Source organism: Cupressus sempervirens, chromosome 2, assembly GCF_028749045.1.
Source record: "Cupressus sempervirens isolate cs-2001-9-10 chromosome 2, ASM2874904v1, whole genome shotgun sequence".
In the NCBI taxonomy this organism is placed as follows: domain Eukaryota; kingdom Viridiplantae; phylum Streptophyta; class Pinopsida; order Cupressales; family Cupressaceae; genus Cupressus; species Cupressus sempervirens.
This window is the reverse complement of record NC_143119.1, coordinates 629,782,652-629,805,239: the sequence shown is the minus strand read 5'-3', so window position 1 is coordinate 629,805,239 and position 22,588 is coordinate 629,782,652. Positions and strand designations below refer to the sequence as shown.

Below are 22,588 nucleotides of genomic sequence, written 5' to 3'. Positions count from 1 at the left end.
ATAGGTAGGGCTAACCAACAATTGATTCATATGCTTATTGGTCAAACTCACTCATATCCCCTACTGCTGGTGCTTAGGATGATCTCCCATGCACTGGGTTTACATTGGCGTCGGATAACCCACACCATGCTATAGTATGAGAATGGGATCTACCTTATTTAATGGGGTTTTTGCCTGTCTAAGCTAATTATTTCCCCCCACCACCACATGCACCTATCTTAGTAACGACAACCAATAAATGTGTTATAGACATATAAGGCTTATGCCATTGAGAATAGTAGGCTCCCAGCTGTATCGCATTTTAGATGCGGGGATGCACTACTCTAGTTAGGCCCTCAGGGGCTAACCCAACCAATTGATATCTCATATAGGGAACAACTATCTCCACATATAGGGAACAACTATCTCCACCTTGTTTTAAGAGTCCATCCCTCTGTAGCGATAGTGAGTGTGATTGCTGAAACTGATTAACCAAGATATAGAAAGATAGTATTTTTGAGTTCCCCATTTCTTTCCCATTGGCAGTGTCCCCCACCACTGCCTGCCAAAGTAGTGCTAGGGCCTTACTATTATAAGGGAATGACAGGGGGGTGTAAAATAGTAGTGGGGCAAGATGTAAAATTTGTTGACAAATTAGGGTTATTAAGTTTACCAATCTCTTGCATTTGAGTTAACAACACTCATTGAATCTAAGCTTTATGGTATCAATTACCTAGCAATGACTCGAATTGGCTCAACATGTCATGGAGCAGGTTACAGTAGGGTATATTGGTTCCAGTCCCAATCCAATCGATACCGCTGATAGTGGATTACCCTTGAATAGATAACCAAAGTGTAACACACGAGTGCTAAGACTATGGATAAATCAACAAGTGATACCTCAATTACTAGGATGCATATAGAGATACCTCGGGGTGAACCTTTACTCATTGGATGCAATAACAACTAGTGATATGTTTATTCATCCCAACCCTATTATTATATTATATTAACTCCCACCCAACAATTCTATCAAAAAGGGGGAATGTTATGGTAGCTATAGAAGGTAGGGCTCAATTTTATTATGGGAAAGCCTCACTATCTCCCTAGTGCTATATAGTTGGGGCCAATATCTAGAGATTGGGATGGAAGGTTTTGCCAACTATAGAAAGAATGGCCCGATCTATAAGGCCAATGAGCATACATGGTTATGAGCGATGGTCTCTACCTACACTTCCCAAGCATCAAGGTGGATAATGAAATGTTTGAGTCTCAGCCCACCATAGAAAGCTATACTAGGGAGTGGGGGCTCCTACTCATCCCACCCAACTTGGGCCCCATTCCCCTACCATAGCACTAGGGAACTGCTTGAAACATTATTCCTTTCTTAACTGGCGAGTCTCTTTTTTCGAGTTTAGTACAATCTTGCTTTACACCTCTCAGTGCTTACATAGATAGCCTATATAAGTGATGTTCTTTCACCAACTTTCCATTGGCAACTATACGACTTGTGTTGCCCGCCCTATTATTAGATTTTTAATATGCAACTGGATGGTTTATGTTGCCAATTATCTAAAAAGGGGCAACTGGAAAGAGGACTAAAGGTAGGTATGGCTTGGGGAAACAATTATTTGATTCGCCAATTTGGCCCCACTAATCTACACCGCAGTCTCAATTCTATACATTAACATGGGCAACTAGAATTTTAAGGAAACCAAATGAGAACTACCAGCCTTGAAGGGGTTGGCAATTCAAATCCACACCCAATGAACCATCGGATATAGAGTTCTTGGTATTCGTCACAATAATAACTCTAAAGAGAACCTCTGCATGCACCAGAGAGGCCCATAACTGCACATTTTATTCACCTTATGGCCCTACTATCTATACGTCGTAACCTAAATGCCTTGCTATTCTAAGGCCTATAGATAGTAAGGGGCTTCCATATAGAATGATAGGGCATTACCATTCAAAGAAGTGAAACCTTCTTTATTTCATTTAGGTGAGACCTTCATTTGTCGCTTATAAATAGTAGAGGAAAAAAGGGGCATTCAAGTGACATCATTTGTCCCACTTACCCTCATGCCCCACCCCTTATGATGTGTAAGGGTTGGTACGAACCTTAGAATTGGGCAAGCATAAGGGATTTTTGACCTATAGTTTCTCAGGTACATATTCATAAAATGAAGGTGAGAACTATAGAGAGTAGGGCCTCCCTATAGAATCGTGAGACGAGAATTGTAGGGCATTCAGATGAGTTCCAATAGTTTCTTAGGCTCATCTAAACACCACTACCCCCTACGCTATATTAGAATGGAAATGGAAATGGACAAGTTACGGGCCACCCTTCAAGTGCATGCAAATGTTTTATTTAATGATAGAAGTAGTGGTAGGCCTTTGAATAGGAGATATGGATCTATGAGCAACAATTGAAGTAGAGATAGACATATTCACCCACTTGGGTGAATCGGCATTATATATGGGGAACAAAGGAGGAACGATTTTGATGAGGGAGTTGGATCACTAACGGATGTTAGAGGCTCTCGAAGGTGCACTAGTCTAGAATCAGTCTTGGAGCTCGTAATGGGGGTGTAACCAATTGATTTGGGGATAGGGTGATCAATAGGAGTAGATATGAATGGTTGCAGTTGGTGGTGTGGTGGGGGGAGGGACTTGTTCACCGGGAATCTAGGCAGATCCAATAGTAATAGATAGAATCTTCAGCTCCCATTAAAGGCATCCAGGTCTTCATGCTGGGATCGGGCAAGGGGTGCAAAAAAGACTCTTCCCACAAAATTAGAAGCGACCAAATCGGGATGAGAAAGCTTAGTGGCTTTGGCTCTTCCTAGTACTATGAATTCCCCTTATTGAACCATAAGATGGAAGTCAATTATCAAATTTGTTCATGTAAAACACCAAGGAAAGATTGTGGCATAGGTTACATTAAGCACCCCCCTTAGAAAGGCTAATGAACCAAGTTGTGTGTGGGAACAACCAATTCTCAAAAGTTTAGTGCATAGTCAGTGAACTTTACCACCCACCTAAACTCACCATAGAATAGTAGGGGACCTCCCCTCTCAACATCCCACTATATCGCCATTCAAGTAATTGAATCTCAGCGAGTACGTAAAGAGCACTCTCCAGCCATTCCCCGTGAGTAGTTCCAATTAGTATCTCTCTCCTTGTCCCATGTCTAGATTAACTCCCGCTGGGTAAACTACTTATGCTATTGGTGCTTCTGGGAACTGGCTAAAAAGAATCCACATCTACACTTGCACATGTAACTTCTACTTCATCCCAATTTGGCACTTGATCTGTTTATGTTTCAGCTGCCCATAGAATTGATAGGGGCCACTGGACCTGGAACTGGTTGCTGTGTAGCCCTTGATTTGAGCCCAATAAACAGATCTGGATCCATGCACGAACTGCACAGTCCCCGTATCAATCCACTCCATCTCGATTCCCTACTATTCTAAAGGGGCGGGGAGAGGATTTGTGGGGAAGGGCGAATATACTTAATGTTATATATGAACCAGAAATATACATATAGAATGATTTTACCGATCGCATACAAAAAGAACCTTAACATAGATCATAAAGGTTGCTAGAACATTTAGCAGAGAACAATATCACAATAGCTGCTCATTAATGGAGCAGAGAACAATAATAATCCACAAAAATCAGAACAACCTCCTCTGCAATAACTTCTCTTCACATATACTAATATCCAATATAGAACATGCGTGTCACACAGTACTCTCAAATATGAAGTAAAGAATGCCAAAAACAAACATGAACATGGATAGATGCCGCCTTCTCCATTGACGACAGTTACCAAAAGGAGAGCAGTGACAGCTGTAGGAACACGCACAGACTTAGCTGAGTCAACCATGAAGACACTCAACAGTCTCCATGCCAAATGCCAGTGATAATTATAAAGATGACAACAATTGTGAAAGCAATAAACTGTCAATACAAATAACGACATAATAAGCAATAACTAATCACTGATGAAATGGAAGCACCGGCCATGTGAAACAAGCATTACTGACAATAAATTTATGAGACTTAAGATACTTGACTGGAGCCATCTTAGCAACCGGAGAGCACACGTAGATGAGATATCCATCAATTGAACTCAAAAAACACGTATGAGAGCAATAGATAAAACTGACATCCAGCAACAGAACTCCATAACTTGATGACATAAATGAACAATAGCAAAAGAATATAAGGTACATGAGCAGCAGAGATGAATAGTTCTAATTAGATCTCTATTGCAGCTATATTGTGAACACTTAATCTATGGCCTCACCACCTACTGAACTCACCAATTGCTGTTGGGTATCTTGATATGGAACTTGATCTGCTGCGGGGTCAACGAACTATCAACTACCGACCCACCCTGGGGTTGATAGTAAGGCTCCTCCCACCCACCCCGTCTCTTGGGGGAGGGCACTCCTATCGAGAGAACTACTCTCATATGCATCTTGATTGTACCATACATAGAGGTGGAATGGGATGGCCCTACTATTATAAAGGGCCAAGGAAACGCAGGAATGGGGGGCCAGACTCAATCAATACATGATACACTCAACCCAGAATTACCTATTCTCCTGGGCACAACTAGAATGGTTCTCCACATATTATCCCATAGGTATGAAATGTGTTTAGACCATCCTGCAGATTCTTCTTTCTTCTCACCCCTATTATTCTAAGGGCAGGGGGGGCTACATAACATGAATTTTCAATCTAGCCTTTTGGACTCACAAATACACCTTCAACAATATGAACTTCTCGGAGTTTTCAGTCGTGCCTTTTGAATTCACCACCGGATCAGCAACTTTGTGAGCTGTTACGAATAAGCATTTTGTCCTTAACTTGGAAAGTTTGTTTAGGTGTTTTTTACTGGAATTTGATGTATAGCAAAAATCTACAAAAGCACATACACAAACATGAGATTGTCTTGAACATCATTGAGACTACCTTTAAGAGTTTATTTGCTATGAAGAGCAAATGTGTTATTTCTGCACTTGGAACTATCAAATTTGGAAAAGGAAGACAAGGTGGAGGAATCTGAGATTCTAGTAATTATGGAATGACCAAAATCAAATATATTCACTCAATTAAGAGAAATACTTGGGCTCTGCAGTTATCACCAATGTTTTATCAAGGGACTTTCTCACTTTCTAATGTCGCATTCTAGAAAATTCCTTAATTAGCTTTAATATAAAATCCCACAATCACATTAAGGCTTACAGGTATTACTATAATTTTGACATATATTACAGATTTAAGATTTGATAATATAATTCTAAAATTTACAAATTTATTTTTGAACATCTTCTCTAATCTTCTTGCAAATTGCAGCTATTTTATTTGTACAAATATCATGAAATATTCTTGCTAAAGTTAAAGGAATTCTTCCACTAAACTGATAAGGAAATTAAGGGCCTTTGCCCTTAAATTCAGACCTATGAGAGGTTTCATCCTCTAGATTGCCGAATCATTGATGTATATGCCATAAAGGAAACATGAATACTCATCTCTGCTGAATTGTCCTTCCTTCTCATTGATTTATCCAATAACTTATTATATATCCCTTTGACTGCAATAGTCATAACCTTTCATATGCTAGCCCTTCTCATTGATTTATCTTATCATATACCCCTTTGACTCCAAAAGTCATAACCCTTCATATGCTAACTCATGTCCATTAGTTAAATATAACTTAAGTCTTTTTTGGTTTTTGTTTATTAAAGGAATCGCTAGGCTGGGGAATAAATCCCACTACCTTCCTAATATTTAAATAACAAAGTGTCTAAATTTATCTATTGCTGCCTATCATTCACAGTTTGTGACCAACTATAACTTAATTCCAATTTATAAAATCCAACTTCTATAACAAAAAAAGTGAGCAGTCCCAAGAGATAAAGCATTCACAATGACACAATGATTGTTAACTAGGGAAACCCTTGATCAGAGAGGAAACCTCAGTGGGGACGGCACCCACAAAATGATGTACTAATATAGAAGTTCCTTGTGAAAGGATGTGACCCTGTTAAGAGTCAATTACAATACAATTAGTACATGTAGTCCTTGTTAAGAGACTTTGAATCCCAGTCAAAAGATTCTAGCCCTGTTAGAAGCATGAAAGAAGACAACTGAACCCACTATCCAAATTGCTTGGGCACTGCTATACAAACAAATCTTTAAAATAACAAATCCAAGTAGTGAACTGACAAAGACAACAAAGACAGCAACCCAATTGCCAATACAGTTCCTTTAAAGTTCTCAAACCATCATCAACATAATCCTCTGCTCTACTCTAACCAAATTTGCATCCTCAACATCTGATCATCACAAGAATACAATGCCACACTCTTACAAACCAAAGAAACAACTTTTTCTTTCATACCTTGTCCTAACAATTAATTAGGTCGGCCTAATGGCTTCCCCAATGTACAATTAATTACATAGAACCTCATTAAGATATTACATTTAGGTTCCCACATGTAACATAACAATTTACAACTCCAAAATAAATCCAACCAAAAAGTTTGTTGCTAGTGAACATATCACAAGTTACAGTTCAATGGCTTTACCAGAATTATCTCTAGCATCTGCTAACACGAACATACCATCACAAACATGCCTTCAACCACAATCTAAGCTCACTCACGCTAATTCCATCTCACGTACTAGATACAATCAAAATATCAGCAGCTCCACCAGAATGATCTCAAGCATTTGCTAACACGAACATACCATCACAAACATGCCTTCAACCTCAATCTAAGCTCACTCACGCTAATTCCATCTCGCTTATCAGATACAATCAAAATATCAATCAGTCTTCCCTAAATCAACTGTAACTTATCCAATCCTCCAAACAAACATGCGCAAACACAGATGTAGTACCTGAACATATCCATAAGCATGATTCTAAGCCCGCATAGCTTAACCTGCCATACCCCAACCTCGTTGATCAATCCAACCTCTGCAATGTACATAAAACACTGTCTGTCATAGACTCAAAAGACATATGTTGACGTCAATGAAAAACCTGTCATGAATACATCATCATCAGCATACCCAAGTGCCAACAATCTCCCCCTTGGGTATAATCCTAACAATCTCCACCTTCGGTATTAATGTCAACATATGATGAAAAATCATGAATGCTAACTTCCTCAACAATCTACTCTTAATTTTCTAAATATTTTCAACATATGCAAGCTCTGATATGCCTGTTACTTTCTCTTAGGCATGCTCTCCCCCATAGATGTTACTCTTCCCATTCGTATATGATTTTTTCATGTATTACTCTACCCCATTGACATCAATGACAAAGTTGTCAATATGTCAATCTTGCTGATCAATCCAACCTCTGTGATATATAGAAACATTGTCTGTCATAAAACTCAAACACATAGATGTTGCCATCAATGACAAACTTGTCGTGAATACAATATCATTATCACTATGCATTTAAATCAGATTAATCAATTAGTAATTTTTTATACACCTAACAGTTAAGATACTTCAGCCCCAATTCCTTATCTCCTAAACATCAAGCCTAAGGATGTATAAGGCCCTTGGAAAACAACCTACAAGTAGGTTCCATCAAGGTTTTCAGAACACATACACGCATCTCCAGACTTTCCCCTCAAGGCATTTGAAATACATGTCCTTACCCCTTCTTGGGATTCTCCTACCTTGTGAGAAACTACTCCGCCTCTCCTTGACAAAACCAACCTATACTCAAGCTATAGCAAGTGATTAAGGATTGGCTAAATATATATATTAATATTTCGTGTATTAGAAATCGATATATGTATATATAGTACAACTGTTATAAAATTATAATTTCACTATTAATGGTGCAGGAGCACCTGATGTTTTGGCCCGATAAAACCCTAAAGTCTTGGCTTGGAGACCCTTGAATGGGGTTTTGAATGTAATAAGGGCAAGTGAGAAGCCCATAGAGATGTTTCGAGTCAGTGAAGTCATTTTGTAATAAGGAGATCAGTCAATGTAAAAGTTGTCAAACCTTAGAATGGGTGGAGGTGTCAGAGAAGTAAAACTGTATCAAGAAATAACAAGGTTGTACCTAGGCAACTAAAGTTGTCAAGAAGTTGCATACAACTTGAAAGTTACATAACTTTGCAACAATTGCAAAAGTTGCTCGAGCAAGAAATTGCAACTTTTGCATCTTCGAGCAAAATCAGTTACGAACACATTCATTCAATTGGAAAATGGTTATGGATCCTGGATCGATTGTACTAAGGTTGAAGGTCTTAATACACATTTCTTGCAAGTTTTCTTATTCTGAAATTTTGCCTTTCCTATACAGTCTTGTTGCAACTCATACATTTTGGATTGAATAGAGGTTTCTTTTGTGATAATTAGTTAGAGTTCATTGTGTTCTTTATTTCCAAACTGTTACTTTCATTAGTTTGAAGTTCTGGTTTACTAAATAAAAATCAAACTGTAGACTGCATTTCACTAGCAGTCTTAGGGTTTGAAGAGAAAAATGACCCTATCTTGAAATTCTACCATAGGAAAATTACAGTCATTGGAAGGATGATATTAGGGGCAATGTACATTAGGATGCAAGTGGTAGCTTGTGAAAAGACCTCACCTGCTAATTTTGCAAGCAAGCCCTAGGCAAGCAGACAGACTGCTCGGCTAGCAAGATTACATAACAGACAGCATAGGTTGAAAGAGTTAATTGACTGACTGAAAAGAATGATGGAGTGTTGAATGAAGTCCAGGAAACTGTGAGACATGTTATAGTGGAGATTTGAAACCATCTTACCCCCTAAATTTAGTCTACAAAGGCCTAGTTGTGGGTTAGGGCATTGTATAGAGTGTACTGTCCTGAAACCTAGAAAATCTTCTAGGCCTTCCAAAAGGGTATCTGGAATGGTCAATGGTTTGGGAAGTCATTTGGCAAGATTTTGAGCAAACCTCCAAAAACTGAAAAACCTAGACCTAATTGGGGTTCACTCCTAGTAGGTCTATTCCACCTAGTTGAGGACTAGGTAAGAATTAGCTTCAAGGAACTGTGAAGCTGAGTTGAATTGAGAGTGATGGAAGTTGTTTAGGGTCAATCCACTCCTGCTTGAGTCATGAATGCAATTGGAAAAGCGTTGAACAAACACAGAAGAGAACTAGTGTTTGCTTGGGAAGCTCTAGGACACAGCTTGTAGAAGAATGGAGTCATTAGGGAAAAATCTAAATCTCGATGATTCATGCCGACTATTGTGGACAGGACACATAAGTGGATTTAGCCTTTTAAGGAATCAAAGAAGAGTTGAACCCCTAGGTCCTCCCCATCAATTATTTATAGATATATATGATAGATGTATATACTAGACCCTATAAGGGTTCCCTATCCCTAAGAGAATTTAGAAATAATATTCTGTTAATCAGTATTAAACTCATAGACATGAAACATAGCTAGTCATCTCTTATTCCTTCCTCAGTCCTGATCCCCTTGAATGAGTTGGAACTATCTTCTATATCTTCCTAATCCAAAAGGTGGTAGCGTTTGCAGTTAATAGGTCACAACTCTTCTTCCAATGTTTCCCTTAGTAACAATTGGTTTGTTATTAGAATCCTTTCTTTACGCCAATCGTTTAGCCTTCTTCCTAATCAATGCATTAATTTTTCTTTTAGGCGGTGAATAGGCACTTCACCAATAACTCTAATCATTTTATTGGTCTTCTATAATCGCACCTCTCCGCCTAAGTATTTATTATTTATATTGATTGCTGGCAACAGAAAATCAATTTGTTATGATATCAATTAGTAACAGACTAACGTTGACACCTTCATTTGTTTGGTTGCTGCCACTGCTGTTGCTACTGGTTTTACCCTAAATCGTGTCACCTTGTAATTTTCACAAATCGCCGATTTATCAGCAAGCGACTCTGACTTTTTATGTATCATTCTTTATTTCTTAGTTGTTTAAGATCATTCAGTATGTTTTTAATTCTTTATCAGAAAGCTTCTTTGTTGTTTCTCTTTATAAGTAGACTTCGTCTCCATTTTATAATCACACTTTTATGAGTGCTGATTTTTTATAAAATGGTATCAGAGCTTAAGGTCGTTTCTGGTGAACCTTTTTATAAAAATTCATAGCTTTATTAACTGGCCAGAAGTTGTTTTCAGGGAAATATAGTTCTGCAAATTCGAGTTAGTTTTCTCTGAAATAATTGCATGCAAACGGTGGTCATTTCTTCTCTGTTTGGAGTTGTTCTTCTGGTTGTGGCTTCTCTGGTAGTGTTTTCCTCATTGTACAGGCACCATTTTTGCAGATTTTTGAATGCACTTGTATTCCCACAGGACAAAGGAAAGTTCATATTTTCTGAGTTTTTATTTTGACTGCATTTTAGGTGCTGCGGGAGCTCCAGAAGCAGCATTTTTCTTCTGGATTTGTGGGTTTGTTGGAGTTTTTTTGCACCTCTTATTTTCTCCCTTTTTTGAGGCGTGCATCAGTTTTTTGTTCTCCCAAGTGGTTTCTGTGGATTACCCAAGGCGGCAAATCTCTTCTCCCTTGTTTTCTCCTGACTAACAAAAACTTGCGGGTCGATTCTGCAAAAAATTGAGATCATGATTGCAGTTTTCCATGCAGATTTTTTTCCTGGTTTCATGTTTTTTTTGCACGATCTCTTCAGATAAACCATTTTTGTCTAGGGTTCCTTTGGAAGGGCAGAAGTTTGTTTTTTAATTTTTATTGTGTGAAATTTGTGAAATCTGCAGCTAGCATTTTCCAGGTTTGCAGCACTACGGTTTTCTGATTTTCCTCAAAATTGAAGGTTTTAGCTGGGTTTTGTGTGAGTACAGTTTTTTCCTCAAAGATGAAGTTTTGTACGCAGTGTGCATTTATATTGGAATCCATGCCATGGTTTGACTGGTGTTGACCTGAAAATTAAAAAAAATCAGAGTTTTTGCTAGCTATTGCTGAAGAGTTTTACTTGTTTTTTACAGAAATTTTTTTTTTTTTAGAGCCGGAGTTTGCCTCATCTTTTGTGCATAGGAAAACATGAGGGAGGACGTCGTTGACCAACATCATGTTGGAGGGCAATCAAAAGTTTAAAGGCAGGAACTAAAATACTTGGAAGCTAAAGAATACTGTTAATTTTTGAGTATCGAAGCTTGGACAAACTTGTTCAAGGTAACTCTACTCACCCTACAGCTGCAAGCAATTACCAAGACAAGTTTGATGAACGTATTCGAGAAGTGGTTATGTTGCTGAAGTTATCTGTCACCCATGAGACACTTCTAGAAGTGTCATCTGGCAAGAATGCTGCAAAGATTTAGGTGCACCTGAACAGTCTCCATGAAATGTCGGATAAAAGTTGGGCTTTCTTTTCCAAAAATATGTTGTTTTCCCTTATGATGGATGACAAACATTGAGAATATGTCTTTGAAATGAGCATCCTCTGAAGATCAATTTAATATGCAATCAATCGGAGGCCATTAGTCACAATATGGAGAAGGGCATGGTGTCAATTACATTGTAAGGGTCTCCCATGGTCCTACAACGCTTTAAAGAGACATTCAACATTATATCCACTAGTGTTGACTTGAAATTTGATAAATTGTGCAATAAGCTATTGTGGCAAGCTAGGTGGAGGCAGTCGTTTGGCAGCACTAGTGACTGGTCAGTGTGGAACAGTCATTACTGGCACAGATAAAGGCAAAGGTGTTTCCACTCAGTAGAAAGGACAGTGCACATACGAGGAGGCTTCCAAGAAAATAACCTGTCACTATTGCAGGATGCTTGGTCATATCCACTGGTTTTGGAGACAAAGATTGGCTGATCATAAGATCAACTGGATAGAATCTCAACAGCAAGCTCATGTACTAGAGAAGTCCGAGGAGGAGTCAGCCTTCTATATGTTCATGGCCAAATGATTTTAATGTTTTGTTTTCAGGGTAGTTAAAACAGGGCAATAAAGTATTTAATATTATCTTAGAGGTCATTTAAGCATATTTACTCTATTAGGTAGATTCTAGTTCCTCAGGTGTTTTAGTTAGTTCAGAATGCTTCTATTTATTTTTTAGAAACTATCTCTATTGTTTCTCTTTATAAGGAGACATCGTCTCCATTTTGTAATCATTCTTTTATGAATAATAATTTTTCATAATAATTCCTGTATAATTTGATGTCCTTTAACAACCGCTGCAATTGCTGTCTAACTAATGATATTGCTTGATTACTAAATCTCCTTTGATAGTCCCTAATTGCCATGGCTTGTTTGAACATTTAATTATTATAGTGATTCCAGTCTAGGAATTACTGTGACTAACATCTCACATCTATCGTTGCTTTAGATTATAATATTACTACTTTTTTTAATTGTTGGTTGTTCTTAAGGCAGAGAGATGAGGATATTATATCGTCCAGGTGTTTCATGTTGGTGACATGAGAATGATAAACAACATAAGTTTGTCCATTTATGATAAGAAGATGCTAGCCATAAGGAAAGTATTTACTATAATCAAAAAATAATTTGTTTACAGTGCATTCACTGTTAGGACTGACAAACAGTTTGAAATGCAACCTGTCACAGCATGGTCTCAATAATTGAGGTTTGTATAATTGATTGATTACTGTTGAAGGATTTGATGATGGCACGATTGATTGATTTCCTTCAATGGATTCACAGCTGATGATTTATTGGTGATTTGATGTATTGGCAAATGAGATTTTGTAGATTCATTTCTGAATTGGATTCTGCTTTTAGATATAGCTGAAAGAATCAACATGTGATCATGAATATGTGAATTGATGTCCTGTTAATGATTTTGAGACTTATTCACCACTGAAGCTTCCATCATCGTTCCTTGATCTCTATGCTAAATCGATCCCCTTCAAATGCAATGCCCTTCCCTTTTCAATATTTATATTTGAGGTAGCTAGAAATATTCCATACCTGCCTTCTAAAAAGTTAAACCATTTCCTAATTATTTGCTGCCTTGACTTTTGATTTTTTTTTCTTGCATGTTATTTGGTCATCAATGCCCCCACAGAATCCTCAAATGATCTCAATCAACCCTTTGTCTAAGTGCTGTCTCTTTTAATTTCCCTTGCCTAGGTTAAAGGTAGCAAGTGATGCTACAATCTTCTTAATATGGTGGAGGGATGACACTCAAACCCTCCTCCTCCATAAACTAGGCATGTGTGTTCAAAACATATGCACAGATCACAATAACCAAATAGCTACAAATGAAAGCTAGGGCTGATGCTACAGGTGGTGACTGATGCTACAATCATCTTAATCTGATGGAGGGATGACACTCAAACCCTCCTCCTCCATAAGCTAGGCCTGTGCGCTCAAAACATATGCACAGATCACAATAACCAAATAGCAACAGATGAAAGGGGTTGAAAATGATTGGTTGTGAAGCTGCAAATACCTTGCAAGAAGTGTTTAAGGTATGCATTTCAACCATTTTCTTTAGCTCTTTCATAGATTATTGATTTATTTCTAGTTTTTCCAACTTATCGATTTATTTCATATTCTCTCTAAGAAATCAAACATGTTTGTCATGAAGGATATTTAGGTAAAATGCGAATTGGCATATACATAGTATGATGACTCTTTAAAATAAAAGTGGTCTCAAGGCGTGCAATCATTGCTGACTATGTTCAAAATGGTCTTGATAAAAATCTTCAGGTAAACTTGGAGCTTGGTAACAGGCCTTGAAGATCCATAAAAGAATAATCATTTTGTCAAATAATGTATTGGACTTCCCCGAAAGGTATTAGTACCAAACATGACAGCATACAGATGACATGGAATTGTTTGACAAAAATAAAAATCATCCAGATACGAATTGCTGACCTGGTGTAATCGTGATGTGCCATGGGCATGAATGAGCAGCATAACTGGAGAGTTATCACAATGATGACCTTGTTGGGAGGTTGGTGCCTCTGTCCCCTCTAGGTGAAGGTACTGTTCAGCATAGACCGGTGGATTTGTGACATGTGCTTGACCACCTCCCGTGGATCCTTGTCTCTAGCTATTATGACGTTCATTGAGAGCTCGAGCTTTTGGTGTAACAGAAACGATGATTTCAATAAGTGGTATCAAAGCGCTGGGTTATGGGTTCAAATCCCTCAAGACATGTTGAGGGGAGGATTGTTGGGAACTTGGTGCCTGTGTCCCCTCTAGGTGAAGGTACTGTTTAGCATAGACCGCCTTCCATGTATCCTTGTCTCTGGTTGTTGTGACATTCAGTAAGAGCTTGAGCTTTTTCTGTAATGGCAACGGTGATTCCAACAGACCTAAGTTCAAATTTCCCCAGGAACCACTGGACTTAGGGTCTGGAAAAAGTCCATGTTAGTGTAGCCGGGGACCAGCCCCTGTGTGCTCCAATAACTGCGAAGGCTAAAATCAATCACCATATTCATTGATCCCAAAAACACAAGTCTTGTAGTTGTGACAACTACGATAAGCATATATGCAATTTTTAACAGCATATAAATGGCACAAAAATTGTTTGCAGTCTTGATCCATATCAGATGTGACAGTCATAGTGTTCTATACATTAAGATTACTTGATTGTAATCTATCTCCTTTGAACAGAACCTATTTAAGTTTTTAGGCAACTCTCTACACCAATAATACAAGCTACACCCTTGTGTGAACTGTTAAAGGTGCAATGACATACGAAATTTGATGTTAGCGAAACTGCGATTCCAGATAGGAAATTCAGAAAACTCAGCCTTTCTTCATAATTTGCCTGATCCTTCAGTGACAAGTCCAGAGTACATTTGACGAGGGTTTTGAGGAGTTAGCATTTGAACTAAAGTGATTTCCTCACATTCTATCTACTTGTGCAACCCTATGCTGTGTACAGTAGGATTTATATGTTATTTGTTTGTGCCATCCCATGTGATGTATGCACAGCGATACATATTTCTTATCAGGGTTTTATCACAGAGAAATTACTGAATGCCTTGTTATTATATTTTCTAAAATGGATCCATGGGCTTATTTTGGGAGGGGATGGCTTTCTGTGGTTTGCAGGTCAATTGATGGCTACCTCCTGCGTAATATTTTCCAACATCCCTATTACGCAACATTCGTTATGCTGGACAAGGCTAATCACGAGAGATAACAAATTGCATTCTCTTCTAGCTAAAAAAAATCCAATTCAATTGTATCAATTAGTTTGAGGAAATCAAAGTACTTTCCAAGCTACAGAAATTGCATAAACGGGTAGTGAATGATCAAATTTCATCGGGCTCATTGGGCAAACGAATTAAGGTCTCTCCTGTGAAAACTCAAAAGCCCCAACTCTTAAGTGAGAAAACATGTTGAGCAATACTGATTCCAACATCATAACTGCATATCAAACAGACGGATACCAACAACCCCAAACAATATTCCAACAATGGTTTGGAAACTTTTGCAATACAAGATGACAAAAACTATATGAGTTATAAAGTTGATGAAATACGAGATGAGTTACAATCAGATGAGCTTAAACGGTAGCGGCCAGGGAGTGGAACTGGGGACCTCGTTCTTTTCTTTAATACGGGCAATCTTCTTGCCTTTCTTTGGACGGGAGTTGCCGAAAGACCCCTTAAAGCGTTTGCCTCTCTTGGTCTTCTTATCTCCTCGCCCACACAGCACGGGAGGAGGAGCTGAAGCTAATGGTACTCCGCTTGTTAGTGTAAATGCAGAGCACGAGCTTTGGAAAGCCCGCACCTCGATCGCGCCGCTCAGATTCCGCACACAAACTGGTCCAACAAGATTACGCACGCTCTGCCTCAAAGCCATCATTTTGTTCAATCCTTCCAAACCCTAACTGCACAACAGATCAGACGTATTTTACCCACACCGCTGCGATATTTCTGGCCTTCTTCTTGGAGATCCTAACCTGCGGAGTTGCACTTGTTCAGAGTAATCAGGAGCTTTTACCCGTCAGGAAGAGAAACCAAGGAATTGCACTGGTTAAGAATAATAGGATCTTTTACATGTCCGGAAGAAAAACCAAGGAATACCTAGCCATATTGCAAACTTCGTGAAATTTGAAAACTGTTAAATATGGCCCTTTTCTCTAGTCAAGAGCTTAAGAGTTTTCTAAATTTCCTAACATAGTCATTAACTTTGTGAGTAGAGGAAACACACTAATAGTTGTCGAGGGTAACTTTAAGCTAATTTTTAAGGTATCCCGCATTTACAGAACTCTCTATAGAATCTGTACAGTGCAAGGTCATCTAAAAGTGGTACAAAAAAGTTTTCGCTTGGAACCTGCCACCAAAACCCCCCAATTACTATTCCCTTTGAGACTAAAAAAATTACGTATTGATCTAATAAGCAATTGCTTTTATATCAATTAATGTTCACTTTATAATGTGAACCCACTCACTTGGTAGAAAAGATGGTGATGAGTTCATTTTAATTAAAACACATTGTCCCTAGGCAAAATCAAAACCTTGTGTTATTACACCCCACCATGACCCTAACTTAACCACGATTGACCCTATTACCATGCACAGTGACACATATTACCCTTCACCAATGGTCAGGTTACCACCCACGGTTAACCCATTTACTAAAGCAAAGTAACCCTAAATCGATTCATTTTTGTTGTTTAGAAGTCTCTCCTAGAGCTCCCACCAACGCTTCACGTTGCGCCTGTCTTTGTCATTTCACATAACCTTGTTCTTCATCTACATTTCAGGTGAGGACTCACAAAGTAACGATATATTGTTGTTATTTATCATTCACTTAGTATTTCCATGATTATCTTGCAGTTTTTGTTGTATGTCTTTGGGTTTTCACCATGAAATGATGCATGTATTGTGAGAGTATACTTATTAGTTCCTGTCGTAGGCAAGATACTATATCATCCAGTAGATTTTGTTTTGTCTTTTTTACTAACCAATGAAATCAATTGTTTTTTTTCATAATAATTGTGTATTATGATGTTTCTATATTCATATTTCATTTTCTTAATTTTTAAAATTTTGTAAAGCTTTTTTACATATGATTGTACAATGAACAGTCAGTGTTGTGGAATTTTATTTCAATTTTTTTTTTTTTAAAGTTAAAATTGCCCATGCTTTCTTACTCTATCCAAAAAATAGTGGACACAAAATGAAGACTTAAAAATGGTGCCCAGGAAAAGACAAGCTCCATCATTTTGAGAGCTGTCGGATTTGTACTTTTTCCAATACAAAAAGGTGTATACAGTGAGAGTGCACTTATTTGTGAAGAGACTAATTTGTCTAAAAATTATTTACTGAAAGACCATTTTAAATCTGTGTCATATTTCCCCTTAAATCTTGTGCATTTTTGCAGTGAGGGGAATTGATATCTTCTTTAGAGAGTAGGTAAGTGCTTGTCTGAATTGCTTACAATTTAATGGAATTGTCAAAAGAAACTATTGTGAGTTTATTTTCCACAGAAAGTTCCTATTTAAATGTACGTCTTACTTCATACATGTAATATTTCGTCTCAGTAAATAGTTCAATCACTAAATTCGCAAATCTACAAGATCCCTTAATCGACAGTTGAATTTTCTATACCAAGACGGTCTTTGTGGATGTCGGTGTTTAGGAGTTACAAATATAGAAATGAGTAGAGGTCTACGGTTATCAAAATCAAGGAGGAAAAATTACAGAGTGCTTTATTCTTGTCACATTAGGATGTTTTGCTTTTCACATTCACTTCACTAATTTTGTCAAAAAATGTCATGTTTACTTCTAGATTTGCTTTCTAATTTTACAATAGATGGTATATTCATCATTGTATCTATTTTATTTTGTTAGTAGCGAGACCAAAATACTATTTTTAGAATGAGATTGTTTCCTTACTGTTTGAGTTAGGGTGAATATGTTCTAAAAAAAATATTTTTGGTTTTGTGCTTATTAGGGGTTCATAGTTTTTCCTCTTTTCCTTTAGCTTTATAAATAGATGGACATTAACTTTGTCTTATTTTTTATCTGGAACTGAATTCTTCAACTGTATGATGATAGAATGCTAGGGTTTTCTCATGGAGCAATATAATGTGGAGCGAATTATTTAGGAACTTTGAGCATTTGAATTTTGCCCACAAATATCCATTTGGGAAGTCTCTAGATAACCCTAAATGTCAAGATAAATATTGTTCTAAAGCCTTCTCGTTCACTTCTAAATCCCTCAGTTGTTGTAAATTTTTGGTTGCTCTATAGTGTTCCACACCATAGTGATCATGGATTCTTGCCTTCAATGTGTCATTTCATTAGCAAGGGTCTTTTCTACTACTTCATTTTCCTCAAATGCTCGATCATGTTCACCTGCTTTAGTGGAAAAAACATTAGAATCCACACTTTTTTATTGGCCATCTATGTTGCCATTTTGTTTCTTGGGTTCTTGTTTCTTCATTGATTTGAACTACAAATCGCTGGATGAAACCAATTCATTCTGATGCAGATGGGTCTCACATTTACTTCCATTTTGTTTTATGGCTTAAATCTTGTTTTCAGTTTCACGCTTATCAAATATGTCTAGTGTTGTTTTATAAGATTTTCTGTAAGCTCTATATATGCAGGAGGACCTCATATTATTCTTAATTTTGCTTTGGAACTCTATTCTTGTTTTCATTCATGCTTTAGGTATACTTGTTTTTTCCCTGATTAGTTTGATCAACAATTGGACGAAATAATTTCCCTCGACAAATGAAGCATGCCTTTGTTTCTTTGGATTTATGTTAATTAGTTCATTTAAGGGTCTTCTATTTTAAGTCTTAATGTGCAAATATATGTCTGACTTGTTTTAGTGCAATTTAGGAAACCCATATAGTTTTTAATTTTTTTTGGATTTGTGCTAAACAGAGATGTTTAGGGTGTTTTTCTTCTCATAATCTTTATTTGCAAATAGATATCATTTTTCATCAAAATGTGTAAGCTTTTTCATAATTTTCTTTTGGTTTTATGCATACCTGGTACTTTTAGCTTTAATTTATAAAGCTTAACATTCATTTGTTCTTTTAGTTTAGTTTTATTTCTCTCCAATTGTATAATTGTTTCTATGGGTATATTTATTTGTCAAGGAGTCTATTATTTGTGATGTGCTAAAAAATGTACCCATAGTTTGTACGCTTTTTTTTTGTGAGAAAATTGATCGGTCTTTGTATTGTTGATCATTTTGTATTTTCACTTCAAAGAGAAACCTTCTTTTACATCATTTTTAAAAAAAAAAATGAAACAAAATTTTAAAATTATTATTTCATCTTATGTTTTATGTTGTAAAATAAAATTACAAGGATCTTGTGCATATGTTGTAACATACATCTTCATAGTAATATACAATCAATCCAAAAAATGATTTTTTTTTTTATGAAATTAAAACTAACAAGACTAAAATGGACATCAAAATTAGCTCTAATATGTAACATTCTTTACGTATGTTCAAAAAAGTTTTTGACCACTTGATTTTGACCTCATTCTCTTGTTTGGTTGAGAAATCAATATATTAAGTGCAGATTGGCAGAATGTCTATATGTCCCTAATTGCACCAATACCACACATAGTCATGGCCAAAGTTAACCCAATAGAATCTGACTATAATCCTAAACCCACCCTCTAGTTTAAGTCGATTTCTTTCCAAATAATAGTTTGAGTCCCCAAAGAAAGAGACAGGAAATTGTATAAAGATAGATCTATCAATACTCTTTGTAAAACTACATTATAGATTCTATGTGGACTTCCATTATAAGAAGGCCAACAGACTAGGGAAGCAAAATTAAAGTATGATTTGGGATTGATATTTGGGAAAATAAGAATAGATTATTCCACGTGTATGGAAATATGGTAATTTTCATCAATAAGTATTTCCTTATCTAATTTTGTAGTCATTTATGGCAGATTTGGACCTTTCAAAATGGTTGACCGAATTTTTATTCCATGCCCAAGTCCTTTGTGGAATTTTCCAATTACTAGTGCAATTGAATCAACACATTTGGAGAATGTGTTTGTTATTGAATGTCCAAATGTTGATAAATCTTTGTGCAATGTTCTCAGTGAAGAATTCTTATAGAATAAATCTAGATCAACACATTATGCAGACATTGTTTCTAAATTCATGACCAATTGCATGGAGCTTTTAGAAGATATACAAATTGTGAAGCAACTAGCAAATGCATATGTCAAGCATTACTTCAAGCCTCAAGAAGACTATGATCCATACATTGACACATATGTTATAGAGATGAGTAATGACCTTATAGGTGGCTTATTCGCCCTCCAATCTTTAAGTTCATTGTTGTGACAATTTGTATGTATAATTCCTTAAAAATTGCAATCAATAGTAAATATAAAGCAATTTGTAGATCATGCCTTCCATGCTCACTATTTTGAGTTTTCCTAGCAAAGTGCTTTGACAATCTCAAATGTATGCAATGCAATCATATACCTCCAAATGCATATGTCTCCTCCTCTAATTACATCTTATGCATGAACCTGTTGCTCCTAGGCATTAATGACTACTACTTAGTTTAGCAAAATTGGAATAAATTGGACATCATTGGTTACCATGGATCACCTTGTTATGATTCTATGTACATAGCACATAGCATATGAAATTGAAAAACAATAATTTTTATATACCTCTAACCTTGTTAGAAGAATCGATTGTACCAATTTTGTAAAAACTTTTCCATATATAGTGAACTTTTGTTCTATAATTTTATTTGCACTAATGTTTAACTATGTCATGTTTAAATAAAAATCAATGAACATCAAATTTAATATATTCATCATATAGATATATATTATTTGGTTGAGAATAGTATAGACAATCCGTTTTAAATTTTGAACATGTCAATCAGGTAAATTTAATCAACATGTTTGTTGTGTGATAAATGTTGTGTAGTTAGTTACTAATATATCCTTTTGTTTTCCATAATGCAATATTTTATTCAAGATTTTCTAACTTAAAGAAGACCTTTCAATGAAACATATATGTAAAGTACATAATTCTTGTATGATTAATATTTTTTTGTAAACCAGATTTCTCAGAGTTGTTAACACTTGAAGTCTACAAAACATTTGAAGATACAAACCAAAAGAATCATATATGTTTCCATGTGAACTCTTCATAATATAAATCTCATTTATATATTTAATTGTACTACTTAAATAGTCCTTATTAGAACATGTTTAACGAGAAGTGTAATTTTTATGAACACTTGTACTACTAAAGTAGCTGGTACATTAAATGTTACTTGTATTAATAGAAATGGAGAAATTTGCACGTAGAATCAAGATGTTTTCATAAATGTTTGGTTTTGGAGAATATGTTTTCAATCCAATTAACATGACAACACAATATTGTAGAATGATGAAGTTGATAATAGTATGCAAATCACATTATTATTATCATATGGTATTGTTTGCAAATATCTACCTGTAACTAGTTGTTGTATTCACATGTACACAAATTTCATCCTTTCCCACTTCCTAAACTTCTTGTTATTTATGCTTGTTGGATTCTTACATGACTCTTCAGTTGTAGCAATATTGTAGAATGATGATGTTGATTACACTTTGTAAATCAGATAATTATTAACATATGGTATTGTCTGCAACTATCTGCCTGTGATTAGTTGTATTCATGTGTACACAAATTTAATCCTTCCCCACTTCTGAAGGTTATTGTTATATATGCTTGTTGGATTCTAAAATGATCCTTCATTTTTAGCATCATTTGTGTCCTCCAATTTTCACATTCCTTATAAGCATTGCTTGAACAATGGGGGAGTTTCTGGCTGATGGATTCTTTTATGTTCTTTGATTAAACTATCAGTTGTCTCCTCCAATTGCACATTGCTTGCAAGCATTGCTTGAACAATGGATGACCATGTTTTTTGTCATAGAATGTGAAAATGTTTGGTTATTATTGCATGGTCTATTAGGGGAAAATTTGCAAAATAAATTTGTGTTGAATGTATTGCACAAATGTTGTTAGTAAAATACTTTGAAACTCCACCAACTTTCACAAAATAGTGTACATGTAAAGCAATTTGTGTAGACAAATGAAAAATGTTATTCAGAAGAGTTAGAAGACTATGTAAGACATATTAATGAATACATAACATAATAGGTCAACCAGCTTCCAAAACAAGTAATAGAAATGTGTATAATGTTCTTCTTTAGCATAATTGTTGCCCAACTTTGGGAAGCATATGTAAGTTGCATATGCATTATAGTGGTTGCTTTTAAGCTTGAAGAAGTAATGCATATGTGTACAATGCTCTTGTTTGACATATTTGATGTAGCATTGCTCCAATATCATATAAGCATATTACCATATGTAAGGTAAATATGCTTTGTAATGCTTACTTCTGAAGCTTGCAGAAGTAATGCATATGCCTCCAATGTTAATCTACAACATATTTGCTACAACATTGCTTGAAGAAAGGCAATTTCCAATGTGGACAAAGTTGAATTTCTTTAATTGTCTACAAATGTAACAATTGTTTCTTCAATCTCAATTGGTAGGCCTCTGAATTGACTAATTATCATACTATTTGAAGATAGTGTTAAATATTTATAATTATATGGTCCTCTAGATAGATAGCAATAGGCATGTTGTAA

The 22,588-nt window shown here is 36.2% G+C and overlaps 1 protein-coding gene across 1 annotated transcript; it reads right to left on the bottom strand.

The window, feature by feature from the left end:
- Positions 1–15,424: 15,424 nt before the first annotated feature.
- On the bottom strand, positions 15,425–16,024 carry LOC149574941 (30S ribosomal protein S31). Its single transcript, XM_089814788.1, has one exon. It carries the CDS (start codon positions 15,786–15,788, stop codon positions 15,477–15,479), a length of 312 nt encoding a protein of 103 aa, XP_089670914.1. The 5' UTR covers positions 15,789–16,024; the 3' UTR covers positions 15,425–15,476.
- Between the last annotated feature and the right edge of the window lie 6,564 nt (positions 16,025–22,588).

Coding starts and splice junctions, on each gene's coding strand:
- LOC149574941 (XM_089814788.1), bottom strand. CDS start 15,788: ATGATGGCTTTGAGGCAGAGCGTGCGTAATCTTGTTGGACCAGTTTGT.